The following is an 11,881-nucleotide window of genomic DNA, read 5'->3' as shown; positions in this document are numbered from 1 at the left end:
CAAAGTCCAAATCTCTCTGGTAAGGGAGAGTCTAATGTCACGTGTAGACATAACCAGGGTGGTACCCATGCTAAAGAGACGTACGTCTGAGACGTTTGAATATTTCGGTCAAATCAAAGAACACTGGTATGCTGTCGACAAACCATGAATTATTATCAGTTCGTTCGTCGACTGACTCAGGATGCCCCTGAGAAAATTAGTATAAACTCAGCTGTTCATAGATGTTCAATACCTTGAAGGGATTACAACAGATTGAGTTATCGCCATTGCGTCACCTTTCCTATTGTCATCTTTCAGTTTTTATAAGTGGCATATTTTCAGGAGGACACTCGGCGTGAAGTGACCCAGTACCACTACACCTCGTGGCCAGACCATGGAGTTCCCACGGCGCCCTCTCTCGTCAATTTCTGGAGACATGTCAACATATGCAGCAAGCAAAATGACGGACAAGCAGGACCAATAATTGTCCACTGCAGGTATCACTGTATCGTATTTGCTTTTTACAATGTGTTTGCCATGTCGAAATAAAAGAAATTGCATGCAGTTTGACAAATTCCAAAACACCAAAAATAATTTATCTGAAATATGTGAAAGATAAACGTTGATCCATCAAGGTTGTTGGTAGTGTTAATGCATATGGTCTTGGTGCTGGTTGTTAAGACCAGAAATTGACTCAACTTGATTATATAAAGTCCTTAAATTCCTTCTAATATTCACTGAATAAGGATCCTATTAATACATCACAAAGCTCGGCAACATGGACATCTTGTAACCTCATTAGTTGAGATATAGGGTGAGTTAGGCTAATCTTCCGATTCCTTTAATAGTGTGACAATAGTGGGAGAAAAGGCAGACAAAGCAGGCAATACGTTCCAAGAAGTATCGGCGAATCTTAAGGCTTCTATAATCGGTTCAACCCATGAGGACCAAATTTTATTGCAACAGATATTGTTAATATTCAAATCTAAATAAAAGTAAGTTCTTTAAACGGCATTTAGAAGTAATACACAAGGTAAAGATGTATGGATGTCACCTTCTCTGTTTTGAGGAACACTACATGTACGTTTCGGAATATATTCTTACTCCTACACCTGATGAAGGAGTACAAACGTTAACATTCTCTGAAATGTCTTGTTCCTCAAAATAAAGAGGATGAGGTGAAGGAATAAGAATATACACCGAAACGTAAACATCCATAAATGTTTGCTTTCGCAAAACGTTACAAGAAGGAGTAATACTGCTGTTGGGTTAACACGTTGTCTAAAATAGGAACACAACCAGTGGTACAGAAATACGTTTGTTTGTCCACTAGTGCTGGAGTGGGTCGGACAGGTACTTTCATCGGTCTTGACATCTTGATGAATGAGGCGCTTGTGGAGGAGAAAGTGAACTTCTTCATCGTCGTCCTCAACATGAGGGACCAGAGGATGAACATGGTGCAGACACAGGTGTAGTAGGCATGACTTCTCCAGACAGGAACTGAGTAAACGAATTCTTCCATTCCATGTACTTCATGCTAAATGGAATTGGTTTCTGGGGAATACTGGGTGTTCTTTTGCACTGATGTTCTATACACACTGGGCATAAACCATCTGATCCATATTAGTATATAATGTATTGCGAATGTTTGTGGGTGTTTCTAAATAAATAAAAGGTTCTCCTGGCACATGTAGTATTGTTGGTGTTGGTGTTTGTTCTAGGGACAGTATAAGTTCCTCCACTGGGCTGTCCTCGAGGCACTCTTCAGCAGGGATTCGCCGGTAGTGGCTAGAGAACTGCCAGCTATGTTGGAAGCAGGCAACATCGTAATCCAGGAGGAATACGAGGTGATTCTGGTGACGTTTTGGGATAAATCTATAGTGTTACGTGACGATTCTTTAAACAAATTTACTTATGTAAAGAAAATAATTAACAAACCAAAGTATCTTACGGTAGGATCAAAGTTTAACGAATACTTGAATATGTCCTGAATGTGGATATTAATTTTATTCCAGAATTTGGAAGTTATGATGTCACTCCAGAGAGACCAGAAGACTGACGCAAAGCCAGATCCCACACAAGAAGATGGTACAACAAATTATGCCTTGCAGCTAAATTCTAAAGCCTTTAACACAATATTATCTTGGTAAACATATTTGTCAAAATCTAAAATGTATCAAGTGTGTCATCAAAAGTAACTTCTTACGGAATGACAATTTACTTGAAGAACGATTATGTTAATATGTTGGTGTGGACTTTCATACAAAGTTTTCGGGGTTTATTGTTTCATTCCCTTCGTTCACACATATTCTACTAGTATGTCTTGAGGAAATATGTTAACATGGTTTTCTTTTGTAGGTGATGATCTATTCAATTTCAATATAACACCTCTGCCGGTATGTATTGAGCGAATAATTTCTACAATCATTTTGTTTACTTTTCTTTGTTTTGTTTGTTATACATATTATCTACAGCAAATGCAGGACGAAATAAATCCAAATCTGCCAATTGTATGGATGAAGAAAATATATTATTTGCTTTCAAAGTCGTATTTCAACAAGAAGGGCTTCCTCAACATCGGAGTGGTTAAGGAGCCTTCTCCCGAAGAACTATGGCAGCTGGTATGCGGGAACAGTTCTGGTACCATCATCACCATCAGCCAGGTAACAATAATGTACATTTTAGGTCTCAAGGCATATCATGAGAAATGAAATTATCGGGTACCCTTATTGCTTATCAATACCAATATGTTCACTTGTTATGTCTGAGAGATTTGACAATGTGTCAATACTTTGGCCCTGAAAAACTCGATGGATATTCATACAACGAAGTCCTTTCAATAATTATTAGAAATCCTTGCCACAGATGGCATCAAAATTACGCTTCCCACTGCGCACTGACATGATCAACATGAAATAACATGTTATAGCTATATCTTAGTTTTGTAAGTGTTAGCCTAATGGACACTTGTGAATTACGGATCTCCTTGTAGATTTGATTTTACCTTCATCCTTAGAATCCTTCTGATGCCATGCCAAAGGACGTTGGCACGTCGTTGACATTTGGAGAGTTTCACGTGACCTTGAACTCCGTTGATGACGTTTCTGTAGGAGTGACGGGGATGAAACTAACCATCGAATCAAAGACGATGCAGACATTTTGGGTATGGACAATTCTTTAACACGGGTGTGTCGTTATTCTTGGCAACCCACAGCCACTAATATACTTTGTCCCACAGGACATGGTTGATTGATCATGTGTTGGTTTGGTTCCTTTGTTACAGGACAGCGGATCAGGTGTGGCGTCTATCGTCAACTACAACTTCAACTCCCCATCTACAGAACGTCACTTTGACAAAGCCAATCTCCTGATGCTCGTAGAGATCCTGACTGAACGTCAACACATCAGTGGGCCCCATCCCGTCATACTCCAGTGTCGGTAGGTCGCTGTTCTTGAATGTATGTCCGTTACACAAACGTTTCGAAAGCTCATAGGCCATCAGTTATGACAGGTGAAAGTGACTCCGTCTCTCAGGTATATTGAATAGTCAGTAGATGGTGTGCACGTAGCATATGCAGGCAACGTTTACACCTTCAGTGCATGTAGCCATTTGTTTCTGCATGACGCCATGAAAACAACACGAATTATAATTCATTATTGGACATCTGATACACCGAGATAGTTGTTTTCGATAAACTGTCTGCCTGATGACTGTCCAACATGCCAGGGCCCCAACAGGAAATATAAAGATTTACAGATAATGAATATGTTTGCGCCCATTATCAAATATACTGTTATCAAATATACTATACACCAGAGACGATCCCAGGAAGTGCAGCCTCTTTGCTGCTGCAGTCAGTGTGCTGACCAGCCTGAGACTGGACAAGGAAGTGGACATCTACTTGACAGTCAGGGAGATACAGTGTAGAAATGGGCAACCCATCACCTGTGTGGTGAGCATACTTTATATGTTCAGATGGAGATGTTGAACACAATGTCAGTTAAACCATGGCGGTAGGTTTGACGTGAAAGAAAGCCCGAATTAAAACATATCATAGACGTTTAACAGGTTCCTGAAAACAAAAACTGCAAATATCTGCTCAAAGCAGAATTTGTTATGCTGTTCAATATATATCCTAAGGAGATGTTAATAATTCACTATAAATTAACGACGATACCATGTACTCGAGAACAGTTGAAAGTATTCTGCACGTCGATCATATCAGCCACATGCCCATGCAAAGGTAAGTAAAGAACGCGTATGGTTTTGACAAAGCACAGATCAGTGCGAAACGTGATTCAAGGACTCGATCAACTGCTTCGTGTTCCTTTAAAATCAATACTCTCATGTTTCTATGGATAGGTATAATAATTATAAATGCTGACATGGATTGCAAACAATTCTCTTCGATCCTCTTGTTTGTTATTCAGGAGGACTACAGATACCTGTACGAGTTGGCCTGCCAGCAGGTGCAGTCTACAAACACATTCGCCACCAAATGATGGACACCACGATTCTCTTTATATGCTCATTCAGTGTTCAGTGTTACATGTGGAATTGAAGAGGAATTGGTCACACGCACCGATATATTGGAATATTTCTAAACGCGGTGTAATACCACATTCATTAAAAGTATTGTTTTCCATCTAAATTATATAAAACACTGTTTGTTGTTCCAACCTTCGGTTTACTATTGCTTGTCCACTGTTATGTAACTTTCATCTTTTAGAAACATCCCAGTCATACAGGAAATACCTTCCTTGTTCACAATTCTGTACATTCGAAATCTACTTCCAAACCTTTGACTGAAAATTGACCATGTGAATGGTAAGATAGTTTTAGCATGTGCAGGGAATAATAAAGGTATTATATTTATGTCAAAATATTTCTGAAACATTTTCACAATGGTTATGCATACACAGTATTTCAGATACGTAGTTGTTGATGTATAGCGGTCAAGATATTCTTACATTTTCATAATAACATTTTACTACTTTTTATCAATTTTGTTTCACAAAATACGTTGTATACGTAAACTTTGTTTTCTGAAGCTTGTTTTAATACTGAACTGTTCACTGATACAGTCACCGCTTAAGAGGCAGTCTCCTAAAACTGAAGTTGGCTTCTTACGGTTAGTTTATAATATGATTCATAACATGTAACACATCCGTGCTTGGATACAACGACCTCGAAAGTTAACAATATCTTTTCACCTTTAATGATTCAACGGTAACAGATGCTTTGAGATTATCTCATATATGTGTCTTTAAGTGAGTGAGTGAGCGAGTTTAGTTTTACGCCGCACTCAACAATTTTCCAGCTATATGGCAGCGGTCTGTAAATAATCGAGTCTGGACCAGCCAATCCAGGGATCAACAACATGAGAATCGATCTACGCAATCTACGCAACGTGTGTCAACCAGGTGAGCGAGCCTGACCACCCGATCCCGTTAGTCGCCTCTTACGACAAGCATGGGTTGCTGCAAACCAATTTTAACCCGGACCTTCACGGGTTTAAGTATGTAAGTACAGAAATATATGTTTGCTAAAAACCACAGAAATGTATAATGTCTTTGACCGATTGTTGTATCTTCTTTCAAATTGAGTGAGTGCCTTGGGCGCGAATGTTATTTTCCAGCAACTAATCTCATTTATTTTCTCGTGTCATGTATGATTGCTTTGTAAACGAATAATCTGCAGATAAACTTGCGTTACAGAAAATTGTTGTTGTTTTTCCTTGTTTGCATTCATATTTTTTCATTACCCCCTGCATTACCCTGAAGGTCGTTTTACGATAACATTTATGAACAAATACACAAATCGATCAATACGGATTGTCGCTATTGTAAATTATCATCTTCAGCATTTTGAAAATGCAAATAAGTGTTATCTGAAAATCACAAGTGCCTTAAATATCGAGTCCTCTCAGTCACTTGAGGATGCCATTCTCGTTCAATACTATGAATCAAGTCTTGTGTCGTTCCTCAATGTTTGATTGCAGACGAGGCTTTCTGCCTCGCATTGTATACTAATAAAGATTCAGGAATTCCCTTTTGATTCAGTACAATGCATTGCGTTGTTTTCTCAGATTGTAGTTTTACAGCACCATACTCATGTTCGTTTGGTCATATCTACGTCACGTCTATGTCAGGGAAACCCGTGAAGATGCGGGTTAGAATTAATCTTCAGTAACCCATGCTTGTCGTAAGAGCCGACTAACGGTAGGGTGGTCAGACTCGCTGACTTGGTTGACACATGTCATAATATCTCAATTGTGCAGATCGATGCTCATTATGTTGATCACTGGATTATCTGGTCCAGACTCGATAATTTACAGGCCGCCGCTATATAGCTTGAATATTGCTGAGTGCGGCGTTAAATAACAAACCAATCAGGGATGGCAGAAGTATGAGACTAACTTACTCTTGTTTAATACTGAGCAGAAAGGATACAAGGTGGTTCGATGTATGTACACCAAAACCTAACCCATCGACACGCGAAATCCTATCTAAATAGCACATACAAATGCTTGTACGAATGTCTGAATCAAAAAAAAAATTGGCATAATTGTTCTGGATGCAGCCCTTCCCTGTGTATTTGTCTCTTTGCTGACAGTATGTAACCGCTAGTATCTGTCCTACCTCCTCGTAAACCCAATATCACATTTACAAAAGAACAATATTTGCAGATCACAGAGCCTTGCATATTGTGTGGAAAAGGGTTGAGCTAAGTGGCAGTTGATAATGTTTCACGCAGGGAATGAGTGTACTGGATTAAACGTCGTGTTGAACAACAGTTAGAGTTAATGTCTAGAGTCAAAGTGACCCCCCTGTACGGACTTTTTCTAATATCTAGTCACAAAGTGATCCCTCTCAACTGCCTTAGCAGCCTCTCATATCTAGTCACAAAGTGATCCCTCTGTACGGACTTTGCTGCGTCTAATATCTTGTCACAAAGTGATCCCTCACTACGGACCTTTCTACGTCTAATATCTAGTCCCAAAGTGATCCCTCTGCACGGACTTTTCTACGTCTAATATCTAGTCACAAAGTGATCCCTCTGTACGGACCTTTCTACGTTAAATATCTAGTCATAAAGTGATCCTTCTGAACGGACTTTTCTACGTCTAATATCTTGTCACAAAGTGATCCCTCTGTACGGACTTTGCTGCGTCTAATATCTAGTCACAAAGTGATCCCTCGCAACTGCCTTAGTAGCGTCTCATATCTAGTCACTAAGTGATCCCTCTGTACGGACTTTGCTGCGTCTAATATCTTGTCACAAAGTGATCCCTCACTACGGACCTTTCTACGTCTAATATCTAGTCACAAAGTGATCCCTCTGTACGGACCTTTCTACCTTAAATATCTTGCCATCAAGTGATCCTTCTGCACGGACTTTTCTACGTCTAATATCTTGTCACAAAGTGATCCTTCTGTACGGACTCCGCTGCCTCTCATATCTAGTCACAAAGCGATCCCTCTGTAGGGACTTTGCTGCCTCTCATATCTTGTCACAAAGTGATCCCTCTGTACGGAATTTGCTGCGTCTAACATCTAGTCACAAAGTGATCCCTCTGTACGGACGTTGCTGCGTCTAATATCTAGTCACAAAGTGATCCCTCTCAACTGCCTTAGCAGCCTCTCATATCTAGTCACTAAGTGATCCCTCTGTACGGACTTTGCTGCGTCTCATATCTTGTCACAAAGTGATCCCTCACTACGGACTTTTCTATGTCTAATATCTAGTCACTAAGTGATCCCTCCTTACGGACCCTTCTACGTAAAATATCTAGTCATAAAGTGATCCTTCTGCACGGACATTTCTACGTCTAATATCTAGTCACAAAGTGATCTAATATCTAGTCACAAAGTGATCCCTCTTTACGGGCCTTCGCACGCGTCTCATCTAATATCTTGTCACAAAGTGATCCCTCTGTACGGACTTTTGCTTTGCGCATCTAATATCTAGTCACAAAGTGATCCCTCTGTACGGACTTTTCTATCTTAAATATCTTTCTGCACGGACTTGTCTACATCTAATATCTTGTCACAAAGTGATCCCTCTGTACGGACTTCTTTTGCCTCTCATATCTAGTCACAAAGATCCCTCTGTACGGACTTTGCTGCCTCTCATATCTTGTCACAAAGTGATCCCTGTCGTACGGAATTTGCTGCGTTTAATATCTTGTCACAAAGTGATCCCTCTGTACGGACTTTGCTGCGTCTAATATCTAGTCACAAAGTGATCCCTCTCAACTGCCTTAGCAGCGTCTCATATATAGTCACTAAGTGATCCCTCTGTACGGATTTTGCTGCGTCTAATATCTTGTCACAAAGTGATCCCTCACTACGGACCTTTATACGTCTAATATCTAGTCACAAAGTGATCCCCTCTGAACGGACCCTTCTACGTAAAATATCTAGTCATAAAGTGATCCTTCTGCACGGACATTTATATGTCTAATATCTAGTCACAAAGTGATCTCTCTGTACGGACTTTGCTGCGTCTAATATCTAGTCACAAAATGATCCCTCTCAACTGCCTTAGCAGCGTCTCATATCTAGTCATTAAGCGATCCCTCTTTAGGGCTGTTGCTGCGTCTAATATCTTGTCACAAAGTGATCCCTCTGTATGGCCTTCGCTGTGTCTAATATCTAGTCACAAAGTGATCCCTCTGCACGGACTTTTCTAGTCTAATATCTAGTCACAAAGTGATCCCTCTGTAGGGCCGTTGTTGCGTCTAATATCTAGTCACAAAGTGATCCCTCAGTATGGCCTCAGCTGCGTCAAACATTGAGCTGCATCTTACCTGATCTCTTGTAAAAAGATATTAAAGAACTACTGTTTATGTCTGATACATATTGACCGTAACGCTATTGCTGAATGCGTTAACGCAACCTTTGTGATGGCAGATACACAACGCGGCTGTGACACTTCGAGGACTGCTGACGTCATGGAAAACAAAGGCAAGTAGAGGACAAATGGCCAAATCTGTCTCGCAAACAACACGTTGTCCGTCCTAATCACCTCTTGTGTCTACTACGTAAAGGGTATGTTGCAGTCAAACACCATTGTCTCGAATTTTGATGTGACGAACGTACCATTGTCTCGAAGCAAAAGCTGGTATTTAGTCATTTGCCGCTGTGGCGTACCTAGAAAATACACAACAGTGTTCGACTGTATGTGAATCTTGTGTTTTTTTCCCAATCAACACCCCAAATCATTACTTGGAAATGCTGAAATCCTTAACAATATAACTAATTAACTAATTATAACTATAACCACAAATAGCATAATACTATGCTTAAAGGTTACCTACAGAATGTGTCGAGAAAGACAGCAAAATGTTTGTGATATCGTCCTCTTTCTTGTATGTATCTCAATGTTGTTCATTTTTGTTAATTTATTTTAAATGTAAAGCCCCAGAGTTTTTTTTAACGTGGCCAGAAAACTTGGAAACCCGTGAACCTCCTTACATCTTACATCGGTCGTAGTGACAGGCCGTAAAGATAAGCTTACGCCAAGATATAACTTTGGTACTTAGGAGGAGACTAAGTTTGGGAACAACGAGTATATCTTTGTCGCCCGGAAAGTCATTTCGGAAAGTGTGTTAGTGAACAGTTCATAAAGGTCATCATGACCTCTGAGTTTATTACTATTGATCCTATGTATGCAATACGTGCATGTCTCATTTTGGTGCACTGGCGCGATTCATGTAATCATGTAATTACGAACATCGTTGCTGGAAGTGTAAATCAGTTGGCCAGTTCATGCGTCTGTATTGAACCAGAGTACCCATTATCCTTATGAGCAGTGAATTAAACATCAGGTTTTCTTTACATATTGTCTGTTCCGTGGGAATTTGATTGTAAGTCACAGATAGATATGTCACGGATTCGTGACAATCTACTCATAATGCTCATATGATACACAGAGCGATGGGGTAGCCTAGTGAACTCGTCCGCTTGTCACGCCGAAGACCCGGGTTCGATTCCCCACAGGAGTACAATGTGCGAAGTCCATTTCTGGTGTCCCCTGCCGTGATATTGCTGGAATAGTGCTAAAAGTGGCGTGAAATTAAAGGTTAACTCACGCATATGCTACACTCAGGGACTAATTCAGTCCCTTTTAGAAATACACAAAACATACTGCTGTTTGTGGACAGCTTTTGCCCAGTCGCCTGACGCCTCTCAATAAGCTATGCAGAGTAGTGTCCCTTTTCACGAGTGGGATTCTCGTGATCGAATGCATTATAGATGATGATGTTTGTACCGATGTTTGCATGATTCGAGGCTTGTACCGTGGTCATGGGTTTCACAAACCCCAAATAACTCTCTTCATAGTTACGCTCACATTTAGCTTACAAGGCGTAAATTACCTGATCTTCAGTTTAAGGACGCAATTCATCTCTGAAAATTCACTTGCTGCATCTGACAAACATGCAAGGTACACACATAATGTTTATTGTGATCTGATTCAGATATTCTCCTTGTCATCAGCTGCGTGGTGCTGGTTGTGGCCTTCTTGGTGTTCGTGTTCCTGGCAGTCACGCTCTACAGGTAAATTACATCTCAAAATATACCTTCAAGTGGCGTATCTGTCTTTGTAATTATTCAAAATAAATGAAAACGATTCTGGAAAATATACTCATAGAAACAAATAAGGGAACACATGAAAGTACAAGTGTTCCTTTATTCATTTCCAGGTTCCTTCACAAGGTATGTATTGCAATGTGAGTGGAATTCTGGAAATATATAATAAAGGATCACTTGTACTTCCATGTGTTCCCTTATTTGTTCCTATGAGTATACATGTATTACATGTAGAGCAGAAGGAAGATCCAGAGATTATGTTGTTCGGCTCGGTGATTTGTTTTCTCTTCATTGACGTTTTATCGACATGACGACATGAATTCATGCTCATTGTCCCTGCTAGTATGCACATGCATATGTCGAAAAGACGTAGTTGTACGTTTAAGCAAGAAGGGTAGATTTGTTATTGTGTGGGGTTTATCCGTGAAGATCCGGGTAAGAATTGGTCTTCAGCTTGACGTAAGAGGCGACTAACGGGGCTTGGTTGACACGTGATCATATCCAAAGTGCGTAGATCGATGCTCATGATGTTGACCACCGGATTGTGTTGTCCAGATTTGAATATTTACAGACCGTGGCCACATATCTGGAATATTGATGAGGCTAGCGTAAAACTAACTCACTCACTCACTACAGGCTGACCTTAGTGAGTGAGTGAGTGAGTTAGTATTTAACGTCACATCGGCAATATTTCAGCTATATCGTGACGAGAACATTTGACATTGAAATAGAATATATATAGTTATTATAAAAACCTGCCGACGAAGGACAGTAAAAATACTAGACAATCACAGAGATAAATATAAAACTAGCAAACAAAGCTAAAAAATTCCAATTAAAGAAGACAATACAATGTAAAAATTGGCTATAGATCGCCAACAACTGAGGGTAGATCACCATACTAAGGCCCATGGGGACTTACATTACTTTTGCTACCTGCATGGACCCTAGCTGGATTTACACCATCCCTTCAGCCATTGGCGACAGAAGAGAAATCTAGCCAGAAATTAAAAGCACACATATTCTACGATTAAAAACCTGGTACACTTAAATTAACTTTGAAAGTTGTGGGACTTACGTACCCCACCAGGGGGACAATAATTTTACGCTACGTCAACCCCCTTTGAGGGTACAGCCACTAACAATCTCAGTTACTAATATAAACTACCAACAATAAAATATTTAACTATTTACAAATCAGTCAACAAATCTAATTTTTTTTAAAAATGCAATAATTAAATGAGAACTGACATTATTAAAAAGATCCTTCAGAGTTTTGGATTTGAAATAGATATCCCTTGTGATG

At 39.9% G+C, this 11,881-nt stretch overlaps 1 protein-coding gene across 1 annotated transcript; it reads left to right on the top strand.

The window, feature by feature from the left end:
* The first annotated feature begins 342 nt into the window (after positions 1-342).
* Positions 343-5,305, top strand: LOC124266031 (receptor-type tyrosine-protein phosphatase U-like). Its single transcript, XM_046700843.1, has 10 exons — positions 343-476; positions 1,313-1,448; positions 1,701-1,826; positions 1,995-2,067; positions 2,338-2,375; positions 2,526-2,642; positions 2,996-3,142; positions 3,263-3,417; positions 3,797-3,932; positions 4,411-5,305. Exons 2-10 carry the CDS (start codon positions 1,359-1,361, stop codon positions 4,480-4,482), a joined length of 954 nt encoding a protein of 317 aa, XP_046556799.1. The 5' UTR covers positions 343-476; positions 1,313-1,358; the 3' UTR covers positions 4,483-5,305.
* The last annotated feature ends 6,576 nt before the right edge of the window (positions 5,306-11,881 follow it).

This window comes from Haliotis rubra, unplaced genomic scaffold (assembly GCF_003918875.1).
Source record: "Haliotis rubra isolate DU_JTF1 unplaced genomic scaffold, ASM391887v1 Scf1229, whole genome shotgun sequence".
Taxonomy (NCBI): Eukaryota; Metazoa; Mollusca; class Gastropoda; order Lepetellida; family Haliotidae; genus Haliotis; species Haliotis rubra.
The sequence above is the reverse complement of the archived record's forward strand: the minus strand, read 5'-3'. Positions and strand labels throughout refer to the sequence as shown.

What these genes read in the sequence shown, in the direction of transcription:
- LOC124266031 (XM_046700843.1), top strand. Translation starts at nt 1,359, where the DNA reads ATGAATGAGGCGCTTGTGGAGGAGAAAGTGAACTTCTTCATCGTCGTC. An exon ending in TCAATATAACACCTCTGCCG is followed by an intron (nt 2,376 to 2,525) that starts GTATGTATTGAG and finishes TTGCTTTCAAAG; the next exon opens with TCGTATTTCAACAAGAAGGG. An exon ending in AGACGATGCAGACATTTTGG is followed by an intron (nt 3,143 to 3,262) that starts GTATGGACAATT and finishes CCTTTGTTACAG; the next exon opens with GACAGCGGATCAGGTGTGGC.